This window comes from Agelaius phoeniceus, chromosome 9 (assembly GCF_051311805.1).
Source record: "Agelaius phoeniceus isolate bAgePho1 chromosome 9, bAgePho1.hap1, whole genome shotgun sequence".
In the NCBI taxonomy this organism is placed as follows: domain Eukaryota; kingdom Metazoa; phylum Chordata; class Aves; order Passeriformes; family Icteridae; genus Agelaius; species Agelaius phoeniceus.
Window position 1 is genome coordinate 123,216 of NC_135273.1, and position 14,760 is coordinate 137,975.

Sequence of the window (14,760 nt, forward strand, 5' to 3'; positions counted from 1 at the left end):
GTACCACTGCCCTGCTCTGGGGCCCACCCACTGCTGGGTGTCTGTGCACCTGGGGCTGACTGCACACACTGACTGTGGTCATGACAGCACCATGGCCCTCATGACCAGGCAAAAACCCCATCGTAGCCTCTGCATTGCAACCCTCCGATGCAAATCTGAGCTCTCCTGCCATGCCACCTTCGGTGAACAAGAGCCATCCACACCTACCGAGGCGTCTCACTCGCCTCACCCATGTCCAGCAGCCTATGGCATCTGCTCAGAGGGGAGATGCACCCTGCGCCCTATCGTGATGCCCCTGTGACTGGAGAAAGGGGTGCAGCGGCACCAGATCCCAAGCACGGTGCATCCACCACCCATGCCAGGACAGCAGTGGAGAGCAGCTGGCAGGATGGGAAACAGTGCCCTGAAGGGGCAGGAGGACACCGGGACCCCCCAACTGAGAGCGGGATGTCCTGCAGCCATCGGGGAGCTCTGGCTGCCAGCTGTGTGGCGGGGCTGCAGTGCACCATGAGAAGTGTTCATGCAAGTGGAGAGCTTCATTCTGGTCAAGCCATGATCAAAATGCTGTTGGAGTAAGTTTTATATAAACAGAAGAAAAATAAACCTTTGATACAAATAAGTACCAAAATTAATGTAGCAGACAATGATGTTTTTTATCTAAAATAGCCAACAATACAAAGAATTAGATATAAAAGGTTTCTTGGTCAAAAGTTTACTATACATTTGGAACATCTGTCCCCCCATCTCAAGACTGGTCAAATACAAAGAAATTAAGCATAAAGCTTTCCGGCCCTCAAGAGATGCCATGATCCTAAGATTGAAGAAAAAAACCCTCAAAACCAAAACTACTGAGTCTGTTCTCCAGAACAGATACTTGAATAAAACAAAACTTAAAAAAAAAATTAAGCTCCACCACCAAACATATTTGCTACAGAGAGCACTGTGATAAAAAAGGAATGTAGTCGATAATGAAATCCTTATGTTACCTATATGATTTGAAAAAATCTGTCTTTGGGAGAAGTGAGGTCAGTTTGCAGATACTGTCTAAGGAAAGTGAAAGGGGTGGAAGGGGAAGAATTCTCATTGATGGGATAATTTTGTATTCATTGCACTGCAAAATGACCAAGGACAATGTTTCTGACGATGAAAAACAAACTCCTTCACCTTCAGAGATTATCCTGAAGCCTGAACAACTTCAGGAAATAATTATATCCTGGGTTTTCCCCCCAGTTTTCAGTTGGCATTTCTTTGAGGGAGAGGGAGGCTTTCATGAAGATACTTCATGCTCCCATGCTCTGAAAAGTCAGAAACAACATGATTGTCCCCCCTCAGCAACCACTTCGTTGTTAAGAGTCCTTCAATTCCCACTGGTCCACGTGCATGGATACGCGAAGTACTAATTCCCACTTCAGCACCTGTAGGAAACACCGAAAATAAAGGTAGTTAATCCTCTGATGATGTCCACTTCATACTAAATGTTTTTGTACCTCAAAGTAGAAAAATCTGCCTGCCTTTCAGGGACCTGCCATTTTCTCTCTGGTCCTCTCCAAATACCAGTTCCATTTCCCCATTAGAGAAGATTGAGGAGATTAAATATTACATTATAGATTGTAATGCTTATACTTCTGGCTACTACAGTTACTTTCAGAAAGAAAGATGCAAGAGAGAGAGATAGAGAGAGGTATCTCCTACATTGCTGCTCTTAGACTGATCTAAGGGCATAATCCTTCAAACAAGAAAAAAAGCTAAACTAGTAAAGATTATGATCTTACGTCCTTTTTTATCACATTGAGGAGATATTGGAAGACCTTAACTGGAACTTTTCAGTCACATGGAACACTGTTCCAGCTAACACAGTAACAGCGTGTAATGGAGACTTCTGATTTTCTACCTCTTCAAGGAATGTTTCCTTTATCTTCTGCAATTCACAGTAGCTGCACCTGTTTATCAGTTGATAGTCAGTTTAGTTCCTACCATTCATTCCTTAACACAGCAGGACTCACACACTGGACAGCACCTCAATCCGCCCAGCAGGACTGAAGCATTGCATTCTTTACAGCATCGTTAGAAGGAGAAACAAAAGGAAAGCTGTTCAGCAGTTTCACATCCTGTACTGCATTGTTCTATCACTATATGCATGCAGCATACTTTACTGCAATTGAATAGAGCTTCAAAGGATCCAAAATATCTTTGTGTGGATGAAATTTCTAGGCTTCAACTTTTGGTACAGTACCTTTCCTGAAAACCTTTTATTAGACAGTAAGATAAGAGACTAATCCTATCTTTCAAGACTCATACCGCCACACTGTTCACACACCACAAAATTCTGCAGTCACAACCCTACAATATCTTCCCTCTTACCAAGTCCAAACCTATAGCCATCAGAGAATCGGGTACTGGCATTCCAGAAAACACAAGCGCTGTCCACATGCTGGAGGAAGAACTCTGCTGTTTTCTCTGGGAAGGAGGCAGAGAAAAATGAAATCCATTACATACAGAATGATCATGTATGCCATGTATGCATAAAACAGTGAACATACGTAACAATACAACTTTCACGTGCGACCTTATCAGACAGTACTTAAACAGCCTGGGCTAAGCCATGCTCATTTTTACCTTCCTCCCAGTATGGTTATCAATTAGACACAACTGCAAATCTTAGAATAAGCTCACAAAGATTAGAAGCAAGCAAAAAGATGTCTAATTCTAACTCCATTCAGTTTAGTTAAAGAGAGATTTAGTTGCATGACCAAGGAGAAAGAACAGCTGACCCGAACAGCATTTTGAGACAATTAAGCTACAGTCAGCTCTCCATTAGTCTCAAACATGGAATTGTTCCAAATACTGAGAATCCTAAACTCAATTGCTATTGCAAGTACTATTTGAGAACTACTAAGCAGAAATGCCACACGTAAGTTACTTGGAGGTCAGTAGCCCTTAGCAACAAGACAGACATTCAAGAGCAACTCTATTTCCAATATAAATCACTAGTTCACCAGGTCCTGTGGCAGTAGTTATGGTATTGAATGCATGCCTTTTAGTGACAAGCATTTAGCTCAGCAAGAAGTAGAAAAACAGAAGCCTACTTGACTCATACTGGCCAGCCACAGATCAACATGACCTTAACTGCAGCTGATTCACAGAAGTTCTGGGCTTGGTTTGGTTGGAGAGTCAACCTTTGTCTTGGCACAGCTCTAGTAAGGTTTTGAACTGGCACAGACCCAAGAGATGAACTACTACAATGTATGTGGTTAGTTGCACTAAGACCAGGAATTAGCAGTCAAACCAAAACAGCAGCTTAAAGAAGGAGCCAGGTCACTAACCATTCTCTGTGATAATAACATCCGTATGGGAACTTCCATACTTGTGGATATGTTCAACAGCCTCTTGAACGCTGTCCACCACCTCAATGCAGCACTCCAGGTCCCCATATTCTATGCGCAGAGATTTCACTTCTGAAGGACTGAATGTCAAGTAAGATGCAAACTTTGGGCCAGCATGAATCTTCACCTGCAACACCAGAAACATTTTGTTTGTGGCTACTGACCATACCAGAGCCTTTCAGGTGAAAGTGTACTCAATATGGGAGGGATAGCAGTCCCTGTGGTGCTATGTTTTGGACTTCTGACTAAACCATGTTAAAAACACACCAATGTTTTGGCTGTTGCTGAACAGAGCTTGCACAACACAAGGTTGTCTCTTCCCCCCTGTTCCAACTCAGGGCCCCTGGTGTGAAGACCGGGAGTATGCAGGAATTTGGGAGGGGACACAGCCAAGAGCTGAACAGAACTGACCAAAGGGGTATTCCATGCTGTATAATGTCATGTACTGCAATACAAGCTGAGGGGAGGGGGTTTTTGAAGAAGGTAGGCATTGCCCAAGAGACTGGATGGGCATTGCCTTGTGGGTGTTGCTGGTGGGTTTTTAGTTTTGTTTCAGGGTTTACTTTTTTTGTTGGGTTATTTCCTCCTCTTTGTCCCCTTTCTTCTTCCTCTTTCCTTCACTTATTAAGCTATCTTTCAACCTACAAGCTTCCTTGGTTTTGTTCTAATTTTCTCCTCCTGTCCCACTTGGAGCAGGGGAGAGCAAGCAGGCAGCTGGATGGTGTTTAGTCACTCAGTGGAGTTAATCCACAACATGCACGCAGTGTAAGAAAAATACACCTACACTTTGGGAAACTTGGCACATAGGTGAATTAGCTATGAGGTACAACAAATTACATGCTAGGCTGGCTACCTACCATGACAAACACTAATTCAGGACTCATTTGAAATTACTTAAAGCAATTGCATCACTCAGTCACCAGGCAAAAAAGGCCAGTACAGCACTGCTAGGAAAACAGCTAAAATACTGATGCCAGCCTTTGTTTTAAGACAGCAACTGCAATGCAGAGAATAACGAAAGGAATGCTTCCAAGTTTGCACCTACAGAAGTCTTAAGATCTTGAATGACTTTTATCCTTTTACTTTATAAATTGATACCAGCCATCTCTGAAGCACATCTAAGACACAAAGAAGTTACTGGGTCCAAAACCAAAAAAACTCACACAGATATTTTTCATTTATTATAAAGAAAATTTTAACACATTAACCACCTCTGCCAAAACAGCTAAACAATGAGAGATAATTTAGAACAGATACAGCACAGAAATTCCATGCAGATGAATTTCCATTCAAACAGGAAATTTTGACAAGAGAAGCATAAATGGGAAATAAGGCTTAAGTCTACTAAACATGAAGGCTTTTAAGACAATATCTGTAAACCAGCATTTTCTTGTGCAACTATGAATTACTTTAATTGCATAATCCTGCCCAATATTTGCATATTTCTTGTTGTCAGGTTAAGTTAGACAGAAGTAGTATCTTCACCACTGTATAAGGAGATCGGTTAGGGTTGGTGGTGGAAATGTTCTGGTACACATATTCCTCCCATCCAAAATACAAACATCTACCTTGCATTCTACCCTTCCCAAGAAACAACTAAACTAGACATTAAAGAGCCCCAAACATTGAGAACTTGCTCCTTGACTACTTACCAGCTTCTTTTACTATAACCCTTTTAACAGCATCAAAACATATGACCTCTCTATCCTCCATTAATCACTGCCTGTGCACTCTATTTGTCAAATACACAGTGCTGTGTGAAAACCCTTGATTTATGTGCAATTCATACTACTTCATGGATACTTCTTCCTGATGCATCTCTGCTATCGTTACTGAAAAAACATTGCTTGTGTCTAGACAACTAATTAGTATGCTGGCCTTTTGATATCCTTTGACATACCAGGAGGGAAAATGGGTGGAAACAAAGGGCATCCAAGAGGAAAATTTTAAAAAACACATGTATGAAGTAAATTCAGAAAGGATGAAAACAGAAAGGAATTCACTTGGGTAAGAAGCTAAATTAACAGATTCAGGAAGACAAGGCTTTGCATCTGACTGAATTTGAAAAGGTAGAGAAAGGTTGTGTATATGTTTTCATGGCAGAAGATTATTTTTGCTATATACAAGGAAGTATAAAACAAAGGTATCCCAGTAATCGCCTGTAGCTGTACTGAATAAGCTGCTTTCAGATCATTTCTACAGAAACACTTGATGCTGCCTGGAGTACCAAAGTTCATTGCCATGTACAAAGACACATGAGGGTAACTAAAATGTTGTGCCATGGAAACAGGGCTACATCAGCCAGACCAAATGCTTGAAAAGTTTTAGAAAACAAACAGACAAAAAACACAGAACAAAACACAAATATGAGTGACTAACCTGTTCTACTCTCAACATGTCTATGATCTGATCAAACAATGGGGTTCTCAGCAAGTCTCGATGAATTAAGAGAGTTTCCAGAGCATTACAGGCAGCAGGATATTCACACTTTGAGTCTCTGACTGAGGTTTAAGAGTACATAATTAGTTACATAGCATTTACAACAAAGATTTTTGGATAATATATAAATTATAAATTACCATAACTACATTGCATACTCCCAAGTTCAATTACACCCATGAGATTCAAGTCACCCTCCCACAGCTTACTTATTCGTGTGACCTTCTCAACACTGGCATCCGTGTCAACATACACATGACAGATCCCTTCACTGTGACCCATCACTGGGATTCCCTTAGCTGCTTTCTGGATATTTCTGACTAGCTGTGATGAACCACGTGGAATGATGAGATCTATCAGCTTATCCAAACGGCAGAGATCTTCTACTTCCTCTCTTGTGTTCACCTGTGGTAGTTGCAATACAAAGAGCTTACAGTTTTACCTCTCAGGTTTTGCCCACACTTTTTATACAAACCATAGCAAAGAAATAGTTGATTTAACTCTAGGCACTTACCAGTTGCACTGCATCTCTGACTCCATGAACAGAGAGTGCTTCTTGTGTCAGATGATGGAGGATTTGATTGCTATGTGCTGCCTCTTTCCCTCCTTTAAGTAGTAAGCCATTTCCACTGGCTATGGCCAAAGCAGACACCTGTTAAAGGAGTTTATTATTGGGAAAAAAAAAAAACAACTTTAAATGTATTCTGGTTCTTTTGTCAGAATAACACCCACAAAATAAAAGCAAGATTTTTTGTTCAGTTGATTTACTCAATATTAATCTAGTTTTCCTTTCATGGCTCTGAAAAACCATTACAAGTAGCAGCACATTTAACTCCAGAAATTAAATATACTAATTTCAAGAACAAACTAGAGTTTTCAGGGTACTATTGCGATGGAGAGACTACAGTGAACAAGTCAGAAGAAACTATGGACATAGGGCTTCATATGAATTGCACAGCTGTGTGGGCAATTACCCCGAGGAGAATAACTTTAGCTGCAAGAACTCCTGTCTCGAACCATTCCAGCAGAGAGGTAAATAAGCTCTTCCTATGAACAGGAAAAACATTTTCATCATGCTGTCTAAAACAGGAGTCATAAACAGACAACACTTGCTCTAAGCAAAAATAAAAAAAAATTTGAGACACTAGGCCCAGCATCATCTTTGCTTCCATGTTTATCACCAGAAGAAACCAATAGATATTGCTGCCCTTCTGTTCAGGGTGTTAGATTTCACCCATTTAAGTCCAGCAACGCAAGAGGGTTTTGCTCCTTTCTATCTCGGAGTACATCCCATGCAAAAAGCTCTTTTTCAAAACTTATTTTACTTTTGTATTCTTTTTTGTATTCGTCATTCCAACTTCATTCACTATGGCCTCACAATTTGTCCACCTACTTAAAAAAAGTTTAAAAGCATGCACTCCTTTGGAAAAAAAAATCACCTCCTTTCCAGAGGTGAGTTTATTCTCTTTAGAATAAACAAACTCAGTATTTTAAGTTATTTTGCTGTACTACAGTCTTCTGGGAAATATTATATGTATCATTATCATCACTTGTATATATATTCACCAAACGTACACTCATTAGAGTATCTATTGTATATTGTTGAGATGCTGAAGTCAAAATTAGCCAGGCTCACATCTAATAAGAAGTTAGCTTGGTGGCACACTTTAGATCCTGATTCATAAAATAACCAGCCAGATACATCTTTCCCCTTCTAGAATCAAATAGGTAATAATAATCAAAATGCTTGATAATCTACCTCATTTGAAAAGAATATTGAAAACAAGAAACATATTAGAAAAACACACTGAAGTGTAACCATCTGGGAAATCTGCCTTACATAACTATCATGCATCTTTTTAACTTATATAATTAGACATTAAAAAGCCATCTGATTGTATTTCAAAAGTACCTTCTATCTGCCCCTCCAGATCACTATCACGAAAGGAAACTAAACAAATAAGCTTATTTAAGTAAAGAGGCATAAGATTAAAAGAAAAGTTTTGACCTGGTTTGAAAAAATGAAAAGAAAAAAATACCAAGAATTAAGACACAAAAATCAAAAATTTCTGTGATTAAAAGTAGAACACCAGGTAAGGGGTTTCAAAATGGTTCAGCCTCAAAGACTAGTAGAACATGACTACACTTCAGAACAACAACTGGATTTGGTGGAATCTATACAATACAGTCTCTGAAGGATGCTTGCAATTTCACCCTGTAAGTATTAAACATGCTTTTGTATATGCTCACTTGAAGCTTATTAAATCTTAACCCAAATAAGCATGAGATGCAGTAGCAGACCAAGAGGAGAGACTGCTCGTCTCAATCAGAGACCCTCCTACTATCAGATACAGGATGGGACAGAAATAATGCAATTCAAATGCAGAGTTATCAAAGATTATCCTCTGAAGTTGCATCAGGAAGCCTAATGTGAGTATGAGGACAGGAGGTTAGCAAGAAGCAAAGCAACTACCAAGACAAGCTATGCTAAGTCTGTAAAACAAAGCAGGGGAAGGGAGGGCAGGGAAGCCAGCAGGAGTCAGTCTGGTGTAAGTTTTAAGATACAACAAAGAGAGAAAGAGAAAGAGAAAGAGAAAGAGAAAGAGAAAGAGAAAGAGAGAAAGAGAGAAAGAGAAAGAGAGAAAGAGAAAGAGAGAAAGAGAAAGAGAGAAAGAGAAAGAGAGAAAGAGGAAGGCATCAGCTATGCAAGGCAAGAGACCTGGGCTGAAGCCCAGGAAGACAGACACAAATTCAACATGTTAACATACTGGTTATCTGTAACAAACAGTGCTGGTAGTCAAAGAAGACTAGTGCCTTTTTGTTTCATAGAACTTTTCTTACCACATACTCCTTTTCACTGTAAGCGGGGACTACTCACAAAAATCTGGCATGAAGTACGAAGCTGTCCACTCATTGAGCCTCACATCCTCAAAGTGGCTGTACCCATCATTTTCTACTCAAACACCTGCTCATTAGAAAACTCCTCAATCAAGCTTCCTACATACCTAATGTTAATTGTGGGAAGAAATGTTGCTAATCAGGTTTTTTTGGTTTGTTTGTTTTCATTTTAAAATCTACTTCAGTTGCTCAGTAAACTAGTCAGGAGTTAGAAAGTAAGACCAAGGTTGCCTCTGCAACATTAGTTAAGCACCCATATTTTCATGCATTTTTTAACAGGATTTACTTATAGCAACACTTCCACAGTGCTGCAGAGGAAAGCATTTGTCCTTAACATAACTGCCTTATTCCTGGAATAAGACAAATGATTACCTGAACACTGCAGAAGCAAATCCTGAAAACACCTCTGCATAAAAAACAGTGATGCCAAAAAAATCATTTGTAGAAGAATCCAAGCAAGAGTCCTTTGAAACAATACTTTTTGTAGTCTCTTGTTTGCTTGCCAAAAGAAATACTCAACGGTGTAATCTACCTTGCTTACAAACCTGTGGAAGACAGTCAGGACGAGATTCAAAGATCACGAGAAGGACACCAATTGGCACTGTAACCTGCTCCAAATCCAGGTCTTTTGCTATTCGAGTTCGTCGAATTACACGGCCGACGCTGTCCTGCGAGGATGCTGCAATCTGACGCAGACCAATAGCCAAGCTGTTTAGCTTTGAAGTAGACAAACTTAGGCGTTTCAACAAAGGGAGGGCTAATCTCCCTAAAAGAAAGAAAAAGTTGTGCTGAAGATAGATTGGTCTTCCTAGGCTCAAGCAGAAATTACTTAAATGAGTGCTGAACCTAAGGAAAATTAAGATATTTCCCACACCCTAGCAAGTAATCTACCTGAGATTAAAAATGCATAGCAACAAGTCTAGTAGTCACAATAAAACCCCTCAAATATGATGACTATCTCACGCACCACATTTTCAATTAATGAGGTTTAAGTGCTCGGTATATGAAGCAACCACACAAGCTACCAACACCCAGAAAGATAAGGTTTGTCCTATTTCATGTACTGAATGCATGATTGAATTTCCTACAAATTTCTATCCTTGCAGTATTTCTGGAAGGTCTAGGCAGTAATTGCATCCTTCTGTTTTACAAACAGAAACATCAAAACACAGACACATGCATAGCATTTCTGTGCAGGCTGGGCAAGAACAATTTGAAATTTCTAGTCTGAATACATTCATACAGTAAGTTAACCCAGCAATGTCCCCTCAAATACTCTGGTCAGTGATGCCTTCCACATAGTATTACAATTCATGACGTGTCCTTTTCATATACTTGTTATGCCACCGAGTACACATCTCAATCCCAGCTTCTCAATGAATGTATCAGTCTAACACAGAAGAGGGGGCTTCATCTGAGCCACCTAAAGAGAATCTTCTTCAATCAGAAGGGGACAACTGATGCTTTGGCAAGCATCAATTTAGGTGTAGAGATGATAGCCTTTCCTTCAGGAACCAAACATTACATTAACCAGCCCAGAAGATACTCACTTTGTTCATGACAGTAACAGAGATATTTGTTCCATTTTTTAAAAATTTTTTTACGATACACCACTTGGTGTTTTGCACTGCCTCAGTATCTTCTCTGATGAAGGCATCTGTTTTATGAATGAAAGAGGCTGCGGCTGTTTACACTGACAAGCTCTCAAAGTCCTGGGTTCAATAATCTGTGTCAGCAATACTGCCCAATCCCAGGTGACAGAAGATTCTAGTTCTGCTCATTTGTCTTGAGGCCCAGAGAGGTCCAAGATGACAGTATTACTATGGAAGGTTTGAAGTAATACCTTTATTTTCAGCCTCCTCTAAGTCCTTCTTGTTTGCCAAGAGAATTTCTTCCCTCTGGTCCGTTAGTAAGTCAGCAAGACGATAAATAATCTCTGCTCTCTGAAAGAGAAAACATTTTCTAAACTGACTCCTTACTCAAAGTCCGTGCTGTTTGACACCTAGTTCCTATAGTCCATTTACGCTGACCACATCCTCTCACTATCTTAAGCTTCCCGATACTTGGGGAGCTGATTTTTCCAGACCGCATCACACTGAAAAAGAAGACCAAACACTGCTTCAGCCTTTACCTTGATTTTTATTCTCTTGTTTTCCCTTCCCAGTCTTCTTCACCAAACTCACATGTTCTTCCTTTAAGACTACCTTGTACCACATCATACTCACCTAGCTGCAGAGTAGTAATTGTCTACAGCTCCACTTTTGTATACATGTTGTATGCTAAACTCAGGTGTGAATGGAGCAAGTTATTCCAGCCAATTCTTCAGCAGCTTGAATCACAATTCACTTCTGTGTGTTACTTGATGCTATCAAAATTTTTAAAAACCCCACATGAAAGCTCATATTACTTCACAACCCCAAGGAACATGATCTTTTTGCTTTTATCATCTTTAAGCAGGCTACAATACAAACAATGGATCTGACACAGAAATAATAGATTCTTATCCCAAGAGGTTCATTTATGTTATAAGCCTATGTTGTAAAACTTGCCACACATGCACATTATTAACAATTTGGTCATATTGTTCTGTCACCTGCTCAGGCTGTAGAGCCGCCAAGGTCCTGCCACCAGCTCGAGCCATTTCAGCCTGCTGTTCTACAGTAGGGCCTGCAAAAAAACCCCAAAAATATGGTATGCAGACAAAGTAACAGCACAGGCAGAAGTGAGCACTAGCCCATTTGTCTTCCAATTCTTTATTTAGAGCATGAAACAGTTTTTAACAGACAAATTCAAGAAAAATTTTGTATCCTAATACAGAAAAGTCTGTACCTGACACAAAAATACTGTTATGGTCCCTACATAAAGAATCATCACAAGGATTCTGTCTCTGTGTAACAGCAAGTGTGCAGCATGTATCAAAAAGGCTCGATAAAGGCCAAAAGAACAACAGGATAGCTAAGTCACTAGGGCATAGTAGGCTACTGAAAGAAAAGAGGCAAACTTTGAAAAGTTTAAGTATCCAGCTGAGGAATGTATGCATGGGAACACACAAACAATAATGGAAACCAAAATCCTAGAAACAGCTTGCAGAAAAATTGCTTTCCCTGCCTTTCCATGTATGCATTTTAGAAGCAAGGTGCGGAAGACAGATTGTGTTTCTGTTTCAAGTCACCGTGTTCAGGTTGCATTTCTGCAAAGAATTCTCAAATAGCTTGTGAAAAATCTGCCATTTTCAACTCTCCTGAAATAGCCTGTAAACCAGGTATCTTGAACCCAACTTCCATTTAAGAAGAGTTCCATGGAAACTGCCAGAGTAGAAATTATAGAGAGGTATAGTGGGAAGTGTAAGAAAAGAATGTGTGGACATGAGAATAATTAGACTAATTTAAGACATCTTAAGCCAGCTTCTTGAAGTGATATCATACTTTACAAAATATGGCATTTTTTAGTATTCTTGGAGAAAAATTACATATGTAAGCAGATATACTTGATTTTTAAAAGTTACTTGAATTTCCGAAGTGTGGATTTTGGAAGATAGAAGACAAAGAGATGACTGGAATAAAGACCACAACAGTCCACAGGGACAGACTTTTGCTACTTACAATGTTTGTGACTCAGAACAGGACCACAAGATTAGAAGCTTTACTGCTGATACCAACTTATTATAGTGAGGCTAACCAAAAAGGTACTTGAGCATAACGACACCAAGTGTGTTCAAAGGATGATCTGACATATTTATACAAGAAATCCATTAAGGATTACTATACACAAAGAAATTCACTTGGCTTAAAGTCAAAAGTACCACTCCAGAATCTATTCTGCTAAGGTGAGGGATCTTTGGTCTGATTTTATCCAGCAATTATTACACAGTTCCAGCAATGCAGTGACAGGAAAACATTCCTACCTACCATACTAGAAGACTGAGTCATAAAAGAAATTAATGATAAAAACAAAACCTAAACACTACCTTAGTTCAGTAGCACATTCTATATCCATATTCTCACAGTGAAATCATGGATACTTGATGATAACTCTTAAGACTACAAAAGGCAAAACTTCTACTCTACTCACTGCATTCTTCAAATGCAAGTCTGATGTACCAGTTTATCAGCTGGAGGGAAGAAGAGCAGGGAATTCAGCAGTTTCTACCCCTGCTTCAGAAAATACCTTTCAAAATACATTTTGCAAACAGAGAGTGTTTTTCCAGTTATTGCACAGCTCTAGACAAATTTTAACTCTAATTTTTCAGGAAATCTCCACAACTCTCAAGATACACATTAACTCTGTACTCACCTGCAGGTTTTACCTCTGAAAAAAAAGTTCCTACTTTTTTCCCTTCTACAATATCTGTGATGACATGACCTGAGATCTTTGGGTGAGTTCCATTTGCAATCACTACTGAAGTGCCTCCTTGCAGGGCCCACAGAGCTGCTTTCACCTACAGGAAAGGACAGAGCAGGTTACAAGAGATCCACTGGTTATTTCAATCACCACTCTCAACAAGACTTCTTGGTCCACTCTGATGGCCAGATTGATCACTTATGCTTTCAAAGAGCATTCAACACACTTTGGGAATCTCTGAACTCCAGTGCTGGAATACTGATATTTGCTTAATCCTTCTACAGTATGTTAAGTTTACATAACGATTAGCTCATTAGTAAGGGTCCTTTGAAATCCCTGTGAACTGACTAGTCCTAAGATAAGCCTCTTTGCACATTTTTGAGCAGAATATTATTTCTCTCAAACCCCAGATGCTATTTGCTGAAGAGGTACTGCCACTGATTTCCTTCATTTATTTTCCCAGTCAAGTACTTGCCAATATGGGCAATATTATCCACTACTTATATTTAATTATGCATCATTTATTTAATTGCAAAAGCTTCTCTGCTTACTCACTTCTATGTTTTCCTAATATGGTTCTACAATTTGGTATTACAGTCCACAGTCACTATGAGACACAAATGTCAGATAGGCCTATCCCATCAAACTCAGCAACCAAAAGATCATCAGTCACTTCATTATTGCTCAAATTTCACGCTAAAAAACAAGATTTGTTCTTTGAACCACTATCTGTTTTCTATTATTGAGGCTACAGTTTTCCAAAAATGTCTCCTACATTCTCAACTGTAGCAAATTTTTGTTACAACACCTGCATCAAGATTTGCCTCTCTGTGACTCAAAAGACACCAAGTAACTCTTACAGATTATTACTTTTACAATAAAGTACTCTCTAACCTTGGCAGCCTTACCTTTAATACCTGGAATTGTTTAAATTATCCTAGAAGCCAGATAAAGGAAAGTCATTCCTGAATAAGCTTTGTACATTCCATAGTTACAAATGCCTCCTCTTTTTGCCACCTTCCAGCCCATGCTCTGATACCTAAGAGTGTGCCTTACCTGAGTGTTCAGAAAATGGAATAATCAACAACATAACTGGTGAAGAATTTTACTTTGGTCTTTTCCTGCTGAGTCAAGATCTGCTTTGGTTTTTACAGACAACTTTCCACATATATCCCAGGGAAACCTGCAGCAATTAATACTACAGCAGTGCATATCTCAGCCTCATGAGAGACATATGCTGAAGTCAAACACACCCATGTTTATCTACCCACAGAAATGAATACTGAGACCACCTGACTGTACACAGGACTAAAACCCGTTAGCCCTCCCACCTCTACTAATCTTCCGCTCAAAAACTGAAGTACCTTGGTCTCCACCAATATATCCTTCAGAAGCAAACAGTACATCGTACAAACTCAGAAAGGAGAGGGAGGTACCATATCAGATTTAAGAGACAGGGATTCCCAAAGTCTTTGAATTAATCACGTAAGAAAGAATTGAGATAGACTCTAATTTAAACCACAAAAATACAGATCCAAATGTCACCTTTTAAAATCTACTTGAGTGTAATTCTTTACTTGCTCTTTTCAATTCACATTGACCTAAAAGAAAAGCAAAAGGAATCCACATACCATTTCAGGGTACTCAAAGAATAGCTGAGGCAGGAAAGGATCCCTGGAAATCATATAGTCCAACTGCC

General features: G+C 39.5%; 1 protein-coding gene across 13 annotated transcripts in view; it reads right to left on the reverse strand.

The window, feature by feature from the left end:
• Window positions 1-634: 634 nt before the first annotated feature.
• ALDH18A1 (aldehyde dehydrogenase 18 family member A1) overlaps window positions 635-14,760 on the reverse strand; it is a 47,162-nt gene continuing 33,036 nt past the window's right edge. For 12 of the 13 annotated variants that reach the window (XM_077182721.1, XM_077182722.1, XM_077182720.1 and 9 more), the window contains 10 exons: window positions 13,014-13,158; window positions 11,314-11,387; window positions 10,564-10,663; window positions 9,266-9,486; window positions 6,337-6,474; window positions 6,032-6,227; window positions 5,763-5,884; window positions 3,324-3,510; window positions 2,362-2,457; window positions 635-1,415 (listed from right to left, as the gene is read on the reverse strand). In XM_077182721.1, the coding sequence (XP_077038836.1) occupies window positions 1,234-1,415; window positions 2,362-2,457; window positions 3,324-3,510; window positions 5,763-5,884; window positions 6,032-6,227; window positions 6,337-6,474; window positions 9,266-9,486; window positions 10,564-10,663; window positions 11,314-11,387; window positions 13,014-13,158 (1,461 nt within the window). In that variant the 3' untranslated portion in view covers window positions 635-1,233. Of the gene's footprint in view, window positions 1,416-2,361; window positions 2,458-3,323; window positions 3,511-5,762; window positions 5,885-6,031; window positions 6,228-6,336; window positions 6,475-9,265; window positions 9,487-10,563; window positions 10,664-11,313; window positions 11,388-13,013; window positions 13,159-14,760 lie in introns of those variants that run through there. The other variant, XR_013183401.1, reaches the window with a different exon arrangement.